Source organism: Centruroides vittatus, unplaced genomic scaffold, assembly GCF_030686945.1.
Source record: "Centruroides vittatus isolate TY-2023 unplaced genomic scaffold, ASM3068694v2 contig_1033, whole genome shotgun sequence".
NCBI lineage: Eukaryota > Metazoa > Arthropoda > Arachnida > Scorpiones > Buthidae > Centruroides > Centruroides vittatus.
The window spans coordinates 775837-794977 of record NW_027120671.1 but is presented as its reverse complement, the minus strand read 5'-3'; the positions used below and the strand labels follow the sequence as shown (position 1 = coordinate 794977).

Genomic DNA, 19141 nt, shown 5'->3' with positions numbered 1-19141 from the left:
ATAAAAATTTACGGGCGTACTTTTGTTTATTTGAATTATTTAAAAATTTTTCTCGCATCTTATCATTAATCTATTTTTTTTAAGTTAATTACATCTTAGACCATCTGTTCGACTTTCTTTAAAAGACGATTTATGTACGCTGCAATAATTTTGTCTTTACAGATTAAAAAATAAAAATATAAAAAGGAGAAAAAAATTAAAATAAAATTAAAAAAAATGAAATTAGAAAAAAATTAGAAAAATTTTCTTTTGATAATTTTCGACAGATAAAAACAGAAAATGCAATAAAATTCACCCTTTAAGTTAAAAGAAAAAAAACTTTTCTGTATTTTACCGACAATAAAATATTTTACACTTAATAAAAGTTTTTGGTATATAAATGGAATAGAAGCCATGTTTATTTTTATATCCGAACATTAGATAGAAAGTGGGTAATTTTGGCAAACAATAACATTTAAGTATAGAAAAGCTTTTAAACAAGATGAGACAGAAGAAATTCCGGTATTTTTCATGAAAAATCGAGGTGTAGCATTAATAGTTAAAGATCGAATTCTAGCCGTGAAAAGAAAACGAAAAAAGAAAAAAAAATGAAAAAAGTATATTGTTGTTGGAAAAGATACATTTGAATATTTCCAATCATTTGACATGGAAACTCGTCCATCCATTTTCAGAAGAATGAGCTGCTTAAAAGCTCGCTACTATACGTGAACATTGATATTCATTGCAGTTATATTTATTGAAGAAGAATATTATCATTATGTATGTGTATATATATATATTTATAACTTATATATATATACGTATATATAGTTTATACTTATATATATATATATAATATTCATTTCAAGTTAAAATTCTTGCCTTTTGTAAGCTTTTTATATCAGCTGAGATATTTGCATAATTTCTCAGAGAAGGATTTCTTGTCTGCAGTAATCTCTCAACATCTCCCCATGAGAGTAAATTCCAATTATTGAAGGTATCTAAGTACTCCAGAAATCCTTTCTAGCATTGAAGAAATCTTCTGCCTATCATGCAACTCAGAAGTTTTATCTTAAGTAAATTTTCTCGTTTTTTTATTCCGTAAAGATGATTAAGTGTATCAGTTCTATTCGGATGATTCTCCTCTTTAAAAGAAGTTCATTACGTACGCATTATCATCATAAATTTTCTTTTATAAAAGGAAATTTAAAAGAAGAAAAAAAAAAGAAATAAATATCTCTGATGATTTTGAACAAATTATTCGTTCACATTTAATTTTTTATTATTATTTTTTAAATTCTTATGTAGATTCGAAATAACGTATGGGTAAACTTAAATCTAAACACCGTAATGTACTAATTGCCTCTTTAGCGCACGGTTTCTCTTGTATTTTCTATCATCTCTCCCACGACGAAGATATTTACGCTTAACAAGAAATATCCAAAACGATAGTTTCTAGTAATTTAATAATTATTATCGAAAACTTAAAGTATAATTTACGGCTTTTAAAATTTAATTACCAAAATGTAAAATTATCTTAATAACCAATTAGACCATAATGAATCCAACTAGTAATCGAGATAATTAATAATAAACATGTTGATATATAAATACATTTTATGTATATATGTATTCGTTATATCAACACAAACCGATGTAATAATAATAATAATAATAATAATAAATTTATTATTTAAAAAAATAAAAGAAGAAAAATTCTATTTATAAAATTAAAAAAAAATTTTTTTTGATAATTTTATCTCTCTAAAGACTTTCGACATTATAAAAGAAATCTTTATCGATTTTTAGAAAGAATTTTAAGGGTCTAAACGCTTTTTTCCTCTTTCTGAAAAGAAAGTAGTAATACTTTTTAGAGCTTTCAGTATATTACAGGATCGTAAAAAAATTGGTACTGATCAAAGAAACTGATAAAGTTTTCATTCTAAAAGACAAAGGGATGTCATGTGGCATAAGAAAAATGAAAATTTCTTGATATATGCCAAGCAATGGATCGAAGCGTCAATTGGCAACATGGTCCTACCCGCCATAAGATTTCTACCAAGAAAGGAGAGTAGGCGGCAACGAATCGATATCAAGCAGCAAGAAGACACATCCTAGCGTGAGGATTCTTCACCTGGCATCTTTCCAGAGGCCAACAGCTGCACAACAACAGGATTAATTCGGCATTTCTCGTCACTTTAGCCAAGCATCAGATAACGACACGCCTTGCTGTGATTCATTAGAATATTCATATTGAAAGCGATACAAAGACCGATCTTCCATCCTGTACCTACAAGAAGTACAGAAAAATCGAAAAGACTAGATAATTTGTTGTATTCTCCATTCATAATTCTTTCATCTGCGAGTTGAGTTAATAGGACTGATTGTACAAGAGAAAGAATATGAAAGAAAAAATTTGAATGATTTATCTCGTTCATCTTTTTTTTTCTTTTTTAATTTTTTTTTATATAATTTTTTCTCCCTGAATCATCAATTCGATTATGTTTTGATAACTCTCTCACACTTTTGTGTAAACTTGGAATATAGAAAAAAAATAATTAATGATGGATGTTCTTGAAACTTTTAGTGTATGGAAGGCTTTTTAATGGCGACATTTTGACTGTAATGACGTAAAATAATAGAAGAGATATAAAGTAAAGATAACGATGTTATAATAAATGAGTAATGGTATAAAAGTTTTTCCCTTCTTAAATAACATTTGTTTAATATATTTATTTGTTTTTCTGTAAATTAAAATTTGATATTATAAACACATTTTTTTTAAAGGAGTGTTGACTAAATTAAAAAATAATTAAATATATTATAAATGAAAACTTTTTATAACCCTTTATACCATTTATAACCCTTTATACCAAAGGTAAATAAAACCCTTACACGTTTATTTACCTTCAAGAATAAATGTTGACATTTGTTTGTACGTGTAATTAATGTAAATGATAATACAGATGAAAATTAAATATTTCTTCCATAAAACAACGTTATTTACTGTATTGAACCATAAATTTTTATTTTAAATTGTAATTTAAATGAAAACTGTCGATTATTTCTCTAAATTTAATCGAATTTTTCGTTGTTAAATACATCTTATACGACGATAAAATAGATTTCGTTTATGTAGAAATATAGCAAAATTTATAATAAAATACGTTATATAATTTATATAATAATCGATAATATTTTTATAGCCACTTATTAATCAAATTTATAGCCATAAATAACAATAATTTTTAAAAATATACAGCATAAATACTTTTAAAAACGTAGCCATAATTTCCTAAAAATATATATATCTAAAAACATAAAATTTATAAAATAAATGACGTAATATTTTATAAAAAAAAGAATATATATATATATATATATATACACTACGTGATATATATTTATATATAAAGGGAAATATTTATAACGTTAAATAACATTAATTTTTCAGTAACAACATTAACCGTATCTGAGTTTATTTACATTATGCATTATCCATTGTTGTGTGAACGTCGTTTGATACATAATAATATAAATGGTATTTTCAATTTTAGAAACATTCTCTTTCAGATTCGATTTTGGTCATTTCTTATGCCAAGATATCCTTGTTTGCTTGTCTGCTAACCTAGGAGGTCACCAAACAGGACATTCAGTCTCTGGCATACTGATTGAACACATCGATCTATTGAACGAACGGAAAGAGAAATATTACAAAAAGTAAAATCAAGATTTAACTGTTAGAGGAAAGAACCGAAAGGGAAAAAAACAGAATAAACTTTTTACTGATACTTCCAGTTAAAAAAATAAAAAAGAAGAAGAAAATATTTGAGAGAGGAAGATCAAGTTTTGATCTTCGGATTTTTCAAAAAGTCCACACGCTAAACATTAAAAAAATGAAACTTCTTTAAACGTTTTGATCATTAAAACTTAATTTTTTTATTATTTAGAATCAAATTTTACATTAAAAAAACATGTTTAAAAGATATAAAATTATTTTAAAGATAAACGAAAACAGTTTTCCAGATGCTTAATTTTGTATGTGGCTTATAAATATAATCAGACTGATAGCAATGAATAGGCAATAATTAAAAGAAAAGAAAGAAAACAAACTGTGCAAAGCCAGAAGTGATTAATTCAGCAAGACATTAAGCGATCACTTTCTTAATTTGTTTTCTACCAATTAATTGACTATTCATCTATTCGTATGCAAAAAATAAAATAAAATAAAATAAAAGTAGCGGAAAAGAACTTAGTAGGATATCGTGACACGCTTGTCAGAAATCAAAACTAATCCTCTTTTTTTATATCCCAACGTCAGAATGATAGTCACGCGTCAATAGTAGGAAGAAAAAGGGATTATTTTTCTTCTAGAGGATTTTGCAGGCGTTGTGGAAATGTATCTTTATACAAAATCCCAAAAATTAGTAGACATTGACAAACTAATCAGCATGAAACGGAAATCTGAGATTACAAAAGTGAATTTATCTCACCTTGGGGATATACTTTTTATTCAAGTCTTTTAAAGAAGAAAGATATATATATATATACACACGACATTCATGAGAAATAGGTTTCGAGTAATGGATGAGATCTATCTCTTTTTTTTATTTTACTTTTTTTTTGTAAACTTTAAGGATTTTTAACTGGGCAGAAAAATGTTGAATAGCTTTGACTTTAAAGGTTGGGAGGGAGTGAAAAATCTTTTTAGCTTCAACATGTAATTTGTTGGAAGGAGAAGAAATGAAACTTTCGGGGATATTTTACCGAGATAACGATACCAGGAATGATAAGAATACAAAAGAAAAGTGCATTATCAGTTAAGTTAAAAGGTTAAACGAAGAATGATATTCACCCATCAACATTAAGAATAGTCATTTACTAACATAATAAAGGTTAGTTTTTTATTGTTAATGAATTTCTTTGTTGGTACAATATATATCGGAAAGAAAAATGACACAGAAGAATTAAAAAAAAATTAAAAGTATATATAATGAAAAATACAGGAAATACTTTATATTCTTTTCTACAGTACTCCTGTATCGAAAGTTAAGGATAAGTATAGTGTAATAGAAAATCTATACTTATCAATAATAGAATAAAATAAAAAATGATAACAATAACCAACACCGGGAGATAAAATGGAGAATTGATTTTTTTTTTCATTTCATACGAAAAAATATTTTCGAAGATCAAAATTCTATCATTGAGTTTTGCGCTTTTCTCCATAACATGTTCAGATCACGTCATCTTCATGGCCAGAAGGCTGTTGGTATAGGCAATGATTCGATTTATACACGTCAGATAACTGTCAGATGATGTTTTGATCATCCCTCAGTCTCCTTGCTTCAATTGCTTCCAGTAGTATATATTTCAATTAGAAGTAGATATAACGTGCGACTTATTTTCAATTTTATTTTTTCTACTTTTTTTTTTCTTATTTCTACTTTTGCTACTTATGGTACTTAAATGATTATATTGAACTTTAAGCATCTTTAATATGAATTAGAAATTTTTATAGTTTTTCCAATAATCCATTTTTAAAAGTTTAGGATAATTAATCTCTTTTTTTTAACGCAAAAACTCATTAATTTACTATAATATATTTTAGGAAATCCGATTCATTAATAGAAAAAAATTAGGTGATTTTATCAGAAAATTAATTGTAGAGATTTAATCCAAACTTGTTTACGAAAACTGAAAACCTGGCTCCAAAAAAAAAAAATGGAGGAAAAAGAAGAAAATTCTCATAATACGTTACTCGAAACGGATATGAAATTTAATTACAAGAATTAATTTTTATCTAATTTAATAAATAATATTTTTAAACATTTTATATTATTATTATTATTATTATTATACATTTAATAAAGTTATTAACACTTTAAAATTAAATTATTGTATTGATAATCACTCTCCTGAAGAGATACTCAACGTTAATGATTTTAATATTGAACACTTGATTTTCTGCATAAAATGTGAGAGGTAATACTTTTAAGTGTGGAAAGTGTCGAGTGTCGTTGAAGGATATCACAATAAATAAACTTGATATTCACGAAACAGAAAAAAATAGATTAAAAAATTCAAGCTTACACGTGGTCAAATAGAGTAGAAGTATTATTCTGTCTCTGTCAATCAGTACTTGCCTCATTAAATCAAAAGAGATTGTGAATATCATGAGAAATATCAAAATATCGTCACCTGCAGCATAAATAGAATCGATTCTTTCTTCAAAAAACAATTCTTTTCCACCTCATTCATTGTTAAGTGAGATTGTTCTCAATAAGGAAACTCGACATTTTCAATAGTGCTCTTGCAGTTTTTCCTAAATGAAAAGGTGTATTATATATTGCTCAAAGTTGCTGCTTTTTTTTTTATAAAAAAATAATATTTCCTCGGGATAAATAATAAAAATATAAATAACTGTGAAGTTAAAGTAAGTTGAACTTTATGCTTAATCTAATAAAAAAAAAACATAATAATAATTTATTTTCTTTATTGTTCTTTTATATAAAGATGGGAAAGTGTTTAACTGTAAATCAATTAATAAAAGGTTTGAGAAATGTTTATTAATATTTTAAAATTTATTTTGTAGAATTTTCAACAACTTCTTTTTTATCCTGATAACAAGAAATTGTCCTCTATTGTAACAATTTTAATAAACAACGAGATAATTGGAGAATTATATTGTTCTTAACCGCGCGACATCTTTAATAATCCAAAGTTTCTAGTTTAATCTGAAACTTCAAACTTGTAATCTTCTAATCTAATCTTCTTCCAAACTTCTAATCTAATATATTAAACAAACAATAACAAAAACGGTATTATTAATTTAAAAAAATTAGTAAGTTATATATAATTTTATTAAATTTACACAAAAGTATCTTTTCAATATTGTTTCGGTAGATCTAAGTGGAGAAAATTGCTAAAAATTTCTTTTTCCTTTCCATAATTTTAAAAGAATATGAATTAAATTTAAGCAAAATTTTTCCACTGAATAATATTGATTTAAGAAGATAACTTATGGAAATGTAATTTTCTTATTTAATTATCTTTTTGTACTCTAAATAGCAATTTCATAATTATCTTCCGTTTTAAATACAAGTTTAGATTATTTTTAGAAAGCTCCACTAAATTTAAATGAAAAAAGAGAGAGGGAGAGAAAGAGAGAGATGAAAAAAAATAGGTAATAATTTTTCTCAATGTTCTAGTAAACTTAACTGATGAAAATAATTATTTTCAATGGCTAATTTTCCTTCAATGGCTATGAATTTACAGTATTTGTGAAGAAATTTATAGGAGGAAAGGTATATAAAGTTAACATTTTGGCTCATTTCTAGACGTTAATGTTTATTTTAAAGAGAGGAAAAAGCGATAGAGTTTTTCTGTCGTGGATATTTTGTAGAAGACAACTGATGAAATTGCAATTTTCTTTATTTATCAATAATTATGAAGCACCGAGAGATACAGACATACGCTTAGACTTATAGTAATTATCTCGTCTAGACTTCGTAATCGATATTGCAACGGATACAAATTATTTGTAGAGGAACCATACGATAAAAAAAACGTACTCTCGGTAATAAGCTTGCCTTCAACTTATTATAATTGAGCAATAGGATACATTCATAATCCCTTCGCTAGCTAATGTTCCGATGTGACGTTTCATTAGAGAAAATCTGTCAGTTTAGAAAAGTGGAAGCCATCTTAATTGTCGCATGACATAGATTCAACCATAAAGGGAGCTGGCTAATTAACAATTTGGTTTTAAATTACTTTCAGAAATGATTCTAGGATCAAGTGAACATTTTAAACGTCATTTAAGTTAGTTTAGTTTATTCGAAACCGAATTAACTACGATTTAATCAATGAAAAATCTCTTCGACTATGTTTCCATCTATATATTTTGAAACTTTTGTCAGTTATACACTGTACACACACACATATATCTGTATTAAAACATTAGTCATTTTCCATTTTCTGGGAAAATTCCCGTAATTAAGATAGAAGAGATATAATCATAGTTGTTGAAAACGCTGTCGTGGTCACATTGTTCTAAAAGGTAGTTTGTCATGAGTGAATAATAGACAGAGTATTGTATAGTTCTTGAATCAGAAAATCTCTAACGCGGTTTAATTCATAATTGGTCTTCGAAAACTTATGAAAATGAGGTAATGCAACTTGGCATAAGAACAGATGGAAATAGTACGCTTCAACTACAATCATAATCATCAATCAAATGTTTGAACTGCTTCAAATGCTATCAATATAAGTAGTGTTCGTTTGGTCTAGTCAGGCATGTTTTGATACAAGCTTGCCAACATTTCTAAAACGTCTGTTGACTTCCCACGTTCTTCATCGATAAAAGGTGGAGTTTTAAGGAAAAGGAAATATCATTGAACTCCCGAGTCTATTTCGGGAGAGGGCTATTGATTAGCTTTTAATTATAGATACTTCAACTTTTATTTTACTGCAGAAAAATTTACATTTTCCACATAAATTTGTATTGGCTTGTAATCATTTCACGATTAAAAAAGAAAAAAGAAAAATCTATTCTTTTTCTTCTTCTTCGCCTTTTTCTCCACGTTAAACTGGTAATAAAAGTTCTACTTTAGATTTTTTTACGACAATTATTTTTTATTTTGTAATTTAAAAATTTCTATAATTAGAGTAAGATCTTATATAAAGTTCTGAATTTCTTAAATATATTAAATTACCTTATTATATAAGTTATTTAAATTTATATCCGAATTTAAAATGTTTAAAGCGTATCTAATTTGAGATATTCGTGTTTATTGTTCGTGTTGTTTCTAAACAAATTTTGAAATTAAATTAAAAGAAAGAAAAAAAAACTGTTTTTATTGAAAAATATAAATTATTTTTCTAAAAGGAATTTGTTTAAGTAGTTTGTATAAAAAAAGTATATATATATTTGCTGTATTTATAAATGTAATTTTTCATGTTTTTCTTTTATTTACACAGAATAAACCAGAAGTAAACATAAAAATTTGAAAACAAAGAGATAAATTAAATAAAAAACTTTAATGAAATTGGAATTTCTGCAATTAATATTGATATACCCCTTAACTAACGCCTCGTTTGATTGGTTGAGATAGTATACATTTCTACGTAAACTTGACCATACTTTATAATTTCTCATTATAAAACTCAAAGATGACGTAAAATTGACGTAAAAATTATCTCAATCAAAAGAACAAACATTGAGTATGTGATGTAAACAATTAAACGACGATTGGTTAAAGAAATAAGAAAAGGCGGAGCTATGTTTTCAATTCTTTTCCCTCAACCAATTATCGTTTAAAAATTGTTAATGCTCAATATCGTACGTATATCACAATGAACGACTTATATTTATATTTATAAACGTAATAAATATGTTTATATTTAATTTTTTCCCTATTATCTTCTTCAATGTTGTTATAGATATTCACAATTCATTGTTTTACATAACAGAATTCTGTATAAACATAATTTTTAACACTACGTTGAATTTCAGAATAATATTAAACGTTGTTTAAGGGACCAAAAAATTCTGTATTTATAGAAACATATTTAAAAAAAAATAAATTTTTCAGATTAATTTCTGATTTTTGAATGTTTTTTTTTTTTTTGAAGTTGTTTCCAAGTTTAATTTAGAAAGCAATACCTAAAGATGAATTCATTTTTTCGGAAATAAATATTGTAATATCGGTATCGTGAATTCTATTCTTAGGTAACGATACAGTTTTCCAATAGGATAAAAATAAATCGCTAATTAAAAATATCGATTATCATTAACTATTTTTTATTTCAGTTATACTTGTAAGCTTAATTATTAATTACGAATAATATATATAATATAATTATGCGATTTTTACGAGTTAAACTTCTTAGAGGCTGAATATAAATTTAAATAAGTTATATATAAACTTAAATATATGTATTTCAATGCTTTTCTGCTTGTTACATTGTTTCTAAATCGATCTTATATGTAGATATGTTTGCTTATTTATGTATGTTTAAAAAATATAAATATATATATGTATATATTCTATCTAATAATGTGTATGAAAAAAATTAGAATGTAAAATTTATATTATTAATATCTTGTTTCCTTAAAGTGGAAAAGATAAAAGTAGAATTTATATTTCTTATCTGTAAGGATGTCAAAACAATGCTTGACTTTATACTGAGGAGAAAAATAATAGACTCAAGAGACATGTTGAAGTTGTTATAAGGCTACTGCGTAATAATGAGTATGAAAAATACAGAAATTGGAAAAGAAACACTTAAAGCTTTGGGATCTGTAGACTGTTTAATCTTTATGATAATCTAAGTAATATTGAAAATGAAAATCCACTCGAGTTAGGTTCTAACGATTATTTTATACCAAAAAATAATTACTTAATATTGCGAATTGTAAACTTTTTAATATTGTAAAGCTTCAAAATTACACACAAAAGGCCTATTTTTTGATTTAAAAAGTTTTCACTCGGAAGATAATTTCGTAATGGTTAATATTAGTAATGGAAGGATAGAGTATCGATTGATCACAGTAATAAAAGGCATATTAATTGAGAATAGTGTTATTAATACAATGTTACTTTAAGCTTTACATGAACAATAACTGTAGTTTACAAGTCGGAAATGTTTCCTGTTCCCAATAGTGTAATCCTTTAGGAGAAGGTGATGTAGGATCACACCCCCTCGACAGATTCCCAATTGGCGAATACTTCACTCTAAATGATAATATTTGGAGGATTTTCATTATAAATACCAGATTATAAATTATATCTGGAGTTAATATAAGATTTCAAACATTTAAAGTATGTCCTCGAGGGTCTTAAATCCCCAAAATGTCTCTAAAGCGTACTCTACATTTCTATGTTTATCTATTTTATAAATTATTTGAGAGACTCTACTAAGAATTTTATTTTGAAACGGATGTTTCAAAATGAGCAAGAAATCGATATTTCCTTTCTTGTAAATAAGGAAACATTCAAAGACAAGTAACATAGTTAATTAGGAACATCAAAGATTGACAAAGATACGCGGAAGTTCATTACAGAGTAGCGATGAAAACTAGGATTACTATAGATGACTAACTTTTATGACTGCTACTTGTGTCTGGCATTTCCTGGTAACTCTAGCATATTATAAAATAAATCAGGTTTGTTGGCTGGAAAATGTAAAACGTAGCCAAATGGAAAACCCTTATACTAAAAGTCAGGAAAATCATTTTGTCTCTTAATAGAAAGCGATACTAGAATTGTAATTTTCGAAATCGAAGGTTGGAATTATTGATATTTTTATGAAAAAAAATTTGCAAATTTAAGTTGAGATTTATTCTTTTTCCTTTAAAAAAGAAAAAAATAGGCTAGGTGAATTAAATTTCGAATATTTAAACATTTTTCTTCTATCGTCGATGATATTCTATCATTATCAAATTTTTAAAAATGGCGTAGATTATATATTAAAATAGATATTTAATAGATATAATATGACACTTTAACGTGAAATTTTTAAAAGAATTTCTATATATTCGACAAGGGAAAAAAATTTATATTGAATGTTTTGCACTGTAAAACAGAAATTTTACCCAAGGATGTTATTTACTCTTCCAGAAAAAAATAAAAATTCGATAGAAATTTTTATAGAAAAGCTGTTACACATTCTAAAATAGAAAATTTCTTTTTTTTTTTATATCGAATTGGAATATAAAAACGCATAAAACAATGAAAAAAATGTTTTATATTCGAACTAAAAATTATAAAAATATATTCTTGTTATTAGTTATTTTGTTAGAAAAATATGCTTATTTATAGCAACTATAAGACATTACATTTTGTTGAATTGCATATTATAAAATAAAAAAAATCAGGAAAAAAAGGGGGAAAAAATTAAACTGAAAAATTCGAAGCAGACAGTCCGAAAATGTTGACTTTACAAGAATATCAGTACAAAGAGGAAGAAAGTAATGGTTTCTTTCAGATTGGAGAGCCATATAAAAATGTGCAGGCGACCACTACATTATTGAATGAATGTAGTATCTTATCACTAGTCGGGTAGAAGTTTCCTACAGAGAATTACCCTCAATGCATATCACTTCATGGTCATTCACTCTACTCAAGTAAAAATAAATATATTTATTCCCTGCCATATTGCCTTATAAAATTTCAACCTAATGATGAGTTATGACTGATACTATTGTTACCAGCGACAATTCTTATAAACATTATTAAATAAACCGTAGATGGTTTGCTTTTGAGCTTTAACATCGTAAAGTTACTCACAAAATATATACTGTATATATTATATACGTTTGTTTTTTTCTAGTGGGACGAGAACCTATTAGATTACCTGTTATGGTGTATATCCATGGTGAATCCTACGAATGGAATTCTGGAAATCCTTACGATGGTAGCGTTCTAGCTAGTTTTGGTTCTGTTGTGGTTGTAACCATAAACTACAGATTGGGTGTTCTAGGTAAGTCTCTTACATTCTATTCTTAATTTCTGTATAAAGAAACGAGAAAAGAAGAAAAAAAAAAGATAGTGAGAATAAAATATTTTTTTGAGTGAAAATCGATTGTGTTCTATTTCTTTAGAGTAGTTGAAGTCTTTCTTTAATCTATCCATACCTCAGATTAAATTATTTTAAATAGAAAATCATGTTTCTTAGATTAAAAATGACAATTTTCTGTTGTTAAATAGCAAAAAAAAATAATGTTTCATTTTATTTTTTTACTTATTAAAGTTTATCTATATAATAAAAATTAAATTGATATTGTAAAAACAAAAGTAAAATTTTTATTTTTTACTTCTTTTATGATTTCGTTACTCTTTCTACTTTTATTTTTATAAGTGATAGATTTAAAACGTGATGATAGAAAATAAGGATTTTATTCCATTTAACGATATTTTGTTCCTTCCAAGGTTTTCTTCCCGCTCTAGATGGATCATCTCGAGGCAATTATGGTCTTATGGATCAAGTTGCAGCTCTTCACTGGATCCAAGAAAATATCGGAGAATTCGGTGGAGATGCCAATAACGTTACGATATTTGGACAGGGTTATGGTGCAGCTTGTGTGAATTTACTTATGATATCACCAATGGCTAAGGGTAAATAAATCATAACAATTCGTTCTTAATTGATAATAAAATTAATTAATAAGTTATGCGAGGTACAACGTCGATATATTAATACCGAAATTCTCTCTTTCTCAACACACACACACACATATATATATGTATATGCAATAGATTAATGGATGGAAATAGGAAGAAAAATCGATATCGAAAATGTTGTAATGTATTAATTTGCATATATTGAACCACTAGAGATACCTGTTTTCGTCTTTTAATTAATAAATTTATACGTACTGTACAGTACAGAGGAGAAGTATGCTTATTAAAAATGTTGCGGTTATAACAAAAGCTAATTTTATAATTATTTACAAATTTTATTTCCAATTAAAACACTTAAAATTAATTAATTTGCTAAGGATATAAAAAAAAATATCCAGTGAGGTATTGAACACGTCTTTATCGGTGATTTTCAGGACACATTTGCTCGGATTATTAGTTTTTCCAGCTAATTAATCAACAGTTACGTCTTAAACTGACGACAACCCAAACACTGGTTTAAATTTAGAGTTGTTTACATTAAGGGTCAGCAGTTTAATTAATGTATTGACATTATTTAGAAAGCCACACTTTCTCATAAGCTTCTTTTAACTATCGAGCGCTTTATACTTTTAAATATCTCGAATACGTTGTGAAAAAGTTCAAAAAATAAACATTCCCCCACGAAAAGAAAAGGAAATAAAATAAAAAAATATATAAGTCAACTCATAAATTTTAATGTGTAAACTAATATAGAGTAGAACGTTCATAATATATATATATATATATATAACATACATACATATATAATAAAGGTATTAAAAATAGGAAAAATTTATAAGGTATTGTTATTATTATTTATTTTAAAAATAAAATAAATTAAATATATATAGGCCTATATAAATTGTATGAAACGCATTTAAATTATATTTCCAAAAATGTCAAAGGTGCACAGGAAAAATACGTTTCTGGATGACAAGAAATGTCAAAGATTTGAGATTGACGAATATCCTGATGAAAAATGTGAATAAGTTCCGGAAGAGTAACTTAGATGTTATGTATAAAAATGTTAAAATATTAAAAAGGTAAAAAACTATTCATAAGAAATCATCTAAAAGAAGAATCAAGCTTTCTTATTATATTATTAAAATAAGTAAAGAATATATACATAAAACTCCTCTTCTTTTCTCCTACCAAACAATAACGTTTTATTATTATTATCAAATATATATATATATATATAATCTTAAAATAAAATAACAAAAAATTGAAATGATTCTCTATTCTTCATCCGTCTCTTATAATAATGTAAATTATTTATAACGAAATAAAAGTAGTTTAGTTAAATATAAAAAATAATGATGGATTTAATTTTTCTACTACTTGTACTGCTCTTCCTTTTTTACTTTTTTATATAAATACTCTATTTAATATTTATTAACTTTATGGAAAGATATAATAGAAAATTTCGAATGGATAAAGTGACTAATGCGTTAGAAAAAACATTTAGGACCATAAAATATTCAATACCTATAAATATTAAATTGTGACTCAAGAGATAAAAGTCTCTTCTGGTATCCTGACCTGTGATTCTTATTCTACTGAAGTGGCAGAGAAAAATACATATTATATTGTATATTCTGCTTTTTATGTAATAGCTAAATTTGACAAAATGTCATACCTGCCTACGCCAATCTCTATATTAGATACGTTACAGGCTACAAGGATTTAATTGACAGCTGCCAACTCCTATCTAAAGTAACTTTCTCCTTTTCTAAAGGAAATCGTTTTAGGAGAAGTGATTATATTTAACCATAGTACACTATTGTTTATCCTGTTTCATATATATTTACTCTCTATCAATTAATAATTATATTGAATAAAAGGCGTAATATTTAATAACATTATTCATTATCTCCAGATATCTTATCAATATTTAAAAGATTTATTCTGTTTTTATTTGTCTGCGACGTTTAATAATAGACCCAATTGTTTATCCCATAAGAGTTTTATAATGTTGTTGTTGTTGTTATAATTTAATTATTATTTATTTTAACTTTTTGTAAAAATATAGGATTATAATTCGTATAATAAAATAAATAATAATCGACTTTAAATTGATAAAAAATTTTAAAGTATTTTGTTATTTATTTATTTGTTTACTGCTAGAAATAAGCGAAGCAATTATTATTATTATTATTATTATTTAATTTAATAAAAGCAAACTTAATTATAAATGTAAAATTTATTAAAATTGATACGTTCATTCATAATTAATGAATTTAAAACAAAAAATTGTTCTAGAGAATCAAAGTACCGAATACAATTATTTTTCTCATTTAATAAATATTAATACGTAATTAACATAGTTGCTGTACTAATAGCGATAAAGTAAACATTAATAATATCAGAATCATTGTTTTATCCGCTAGATTCTTATTATTTTATCCCCATTAGTTAATCGATAGTTTAATGCATTTACCTATTTTGTTTTGTTTACCGACAGGTCTATTCCAAAGAGCTATTATGCAGAGCGGTTCTGCATTGAGTCCTTGGGCAATAGCCAAAGAGCCTTTACTTTACACTCATCGATTAGCCGAACAGTTACATTGCCCCACTCACGAGAAACTCGCATTGTTGGATTGTCTAAGACACCGTTCGGTATCCGACATCATGAAAGTATCTTTGGCCATTCCAGATTATCTAACAGCATTCGGTCCAACAGTCGACGGTGTAGTCATACCCAACGAACCTTTATTAATTATGGAAGATGCCAAGAGTTTGTTTGCTAATTACGATCTCCTACTGGGTGTTAATAGAGTCGAAGCTTATTTTCAATTTTCCTCCAAAGAAGCCAAGAATGGCATTGAAAGTAATCGACGTGATCGCATGCTAAGAACTTTGGTGCGCAACGTTTTCAGTTATCATCTACAGCAAACTTTTCTAACAATCGTAAACGAATATACAGATTGGACTCGATCGGTTCCACATCCAATTAGTACATTAGAAGCCACGGCTGATGCATTGGGTGATGCATTAATCGTGGCACCAGTCATAAAAGTCGGTAATCTTCATTCATTTATAACTACGCCAACGTATTTATATGTATTCAATTACAAGACGGAAGAAGGTGATTATCGTTACGGATTCGGATGTATTCACGGTGAAGAACTGCCTTACGTCTTTGGTTCTCCATTAATCGGTACTATGACTCATTTTCCACAGAACTATACCGAGAACGAAGTTAGTTTATCAGAAACAATTATGTCATATTGGCTTAATTTCGCTAAGTATGGGTGAGTAAATTTAATAAACACCGAAATTATTTGTTAGTATAATTAAATTATTTAAAGATATACTGGTATAAAAGAATGTTATCTGAGGATAATTAAATAAATTTAGCTAATTATTTTTATGGAGTTGTGAACAGATTTTGATATTGCTGAATGGGATTTATGGGAGATGTTTCCTCATCTTTAATGCGTTTCTTATGTTAATTTTTATAAGTAAAAAGGATAAAAGAGATGGAATAAATAAATATCTTACAGTTTAAATTACAAATTAAAAAATATACACGTTAATATAGCTTGGTATTAACGAATATTTACAGCAATTTTACGTGAGAAAACACGATTTGCGCAGTGTTAAATTTATATTTTACAGATTTATAAGAATTTTAGACGTAATTAAACCAAATTATTTACAAAAGCAGTAATGAATATTTGAATTCTTAAGACTTCGATGGCGATCAATAACTTTGATAATTACTTTAAAATATGAATAAATTGCTCGCATGTACAGTACAGTGCTTATAGATTCTATATATCGATAAGAATATAATAAATAAAAGATATTTTTTATAGTAATATCGAATTTAATATGAACGATACTATTACTTTTATCTCACTGATCGATAAGATGAGAAGTAAACTAATTAGACCCACTGTATCAGAGATTAAGCAGAATTTTCTTTGACCCAATATTAGGATGTTATGTTTAAGAGAAACAAAATTGAGGATCAAACTGGAACTAAGATAGAATAATGTATGAATAAAATAAAGGAATATTACCTTTTTTTTTTCCTCCAGCAAAGTAAATCAAAAATATCGGTAACGATAGATAAAATTGTCCCCTGTAAATCATGCAGGAATCTATTCTACGCGATTTATAAGCGTAACCTATAGAATATTAAATCGTCACTACAACCAATCGAAACTGATAGTCAATAATGTAATTTTAAAATCAGTATATAAAGAAAAAAGAATTTATATATGTTTTCATCTTCATTCATATTTATCACTGTAAAATTTGAACAAAAATCTTTAAAAAATTCTATCTGATCAGTCGTTAGGATCAACGATAAAGTTCTTTTTCTTTTTTTCTTTTTTTTTCTTAAATAAGAATGCTGATGGTGCATAAGCCAACGTTTATTAGTTTTTGCTAACGTACAAAAAATTCAACATGATATAACATGATAGGAATCTGAAAGAACATTGTTGGCTGTTTAGCTATTCTAAACAGATTCACCATATAATATACACGACAATCTTTAGTTTTCAAAACCATCTTGCAGAAAAGTGGAGATAAAGCGAATGAAGACTTCTTTTATCTTCACTCATCTAAAGGATAAACTTGCTTAAGGCTGTTTCTTAGGTGTATAAGAAAATGAAGAGAGTCATTATAAAATTTATAATATCAACTTTTCCTTTAAAAAAAAAAACAAATTTTATATTAAATTTTAATTTTAAATGATACATAACATCAAAGACAAATTAAATAACTTAATTTAATAAAACGAAAATGTGTCGCTCTTAATGTAATTAATTCATTCTTTACGTAACGTAATGAAAATGTTTGAAAAATGTAAGATATTTCTGTATTAAATTCTATTAATATTTTATAAAAAAAATAAATAATTCGTATTCAGCTGAGACAAAGTTCACATATTCATAAAAATTATATTAATATAATTTAATCGAGGTTTAGCTTAATTATACTTTTAATATTATAAAATATTTATAACATTATCTTGCTAATTTTGGGTACTTATACGTTAAAGTGGGCTTACCGTATTAAAAAAAAAATCTATTTACAGTTATAAATATTTATAGGACAAATGCAAATATTTATCAATTAAGTGAAATGTTTAGTATAATTAAATTTTGCATAAACATTACTAAATAGCTCAATATACAAAACATAAATCAACTCAATTGATTTGTATTTGGCACAAATCTCTATTTGCTTCTATACAATCACTTATAGAATCATTAAACAATAGTTTACGTGATATTGTGTATAATACGCAATTAATTATACAAATATTTTGTACATTAATATTTTAAAACGTATAAAACCTGTTAGTGACACTTAAATATATTTAACATTTCCTAAAAAAACAAGGAAAAAAAATATTTAATTCTCATTGATAATATTTAAATTGAAATTACACATTGAAAAATAAAATCAGTGAATGGTCTTTGTGGAAAGGTCTTTTCAACTGTTGTTTTGTTTTTTTTCTTCTCAAAAACCTCGGAGAATGTCTTTTCTTCCAGTTTTATCTGATTACTGTTCTAAATTACGTTAGGATCTTTCCAACAATCTAAGCTGAGAAACAGATGTTTTCAGAGGATGGTGAAAACAAATCACATCAAAGGCTAAATGCTTAAAAACTTACCATGTTTTCTACTTTAGAAACTTTATGAGATTCAGAAATAAGTATATTTATTTTCTAAAATAAGCTATAACTCAAATACAGTAAATATTTCAAGTAAAATCTTATTTTAAAAATACAGAGAAAGTTACCGATTTTCTTAAATCTTATCATAACATAAATAATAATGTTTTTTTTTCCCTCCTATCCTCCTATTAAATCTAACATTATTAATAAATAATAGTGTACAAAGCATTAAAAAAAGATCATTAATATATATATATATATATTTTCCTTCTTTCTATTCTATGATTTTACCGAAATTTTTCAATTATTTTCTATAGAACAAAAATGAAATTAGAGAGACAAGAGAAGAGATTGTTCC

The 19141-nt window shown here is 26.1% G+C and overlaps 1 protein-coding gene across 3 annotated transcripts in view; it reads left to right on the top strand.

The window, feature by feature from the left end:
* The window catches only part of LOC136968517 (neuroligin-4, X-linked-like), a 45321-nt gene that overhangs the window by 10896 nt on the left and 15284 nt on the right, over positions 1–19141 (top strand). For all 3 annotated transcript variants that reach the window (XM_067262496.1, XM_067262503.1, XM_067262509.1), the window contains exons 2-4: positions 12316–12465; positions 12915–13100; positions 15610–16399. In XM_067262496.1, the coding sequence (XP_067118597.1) occupies positions 12316–12465; positions 12915–13100; positions 15610–16399 (1126 nt within the window). The remainder of the gene's footprint in view (positions 1–12315; positions 12466–12914; positions 13101–15609; positions 16400–19141) is intronic.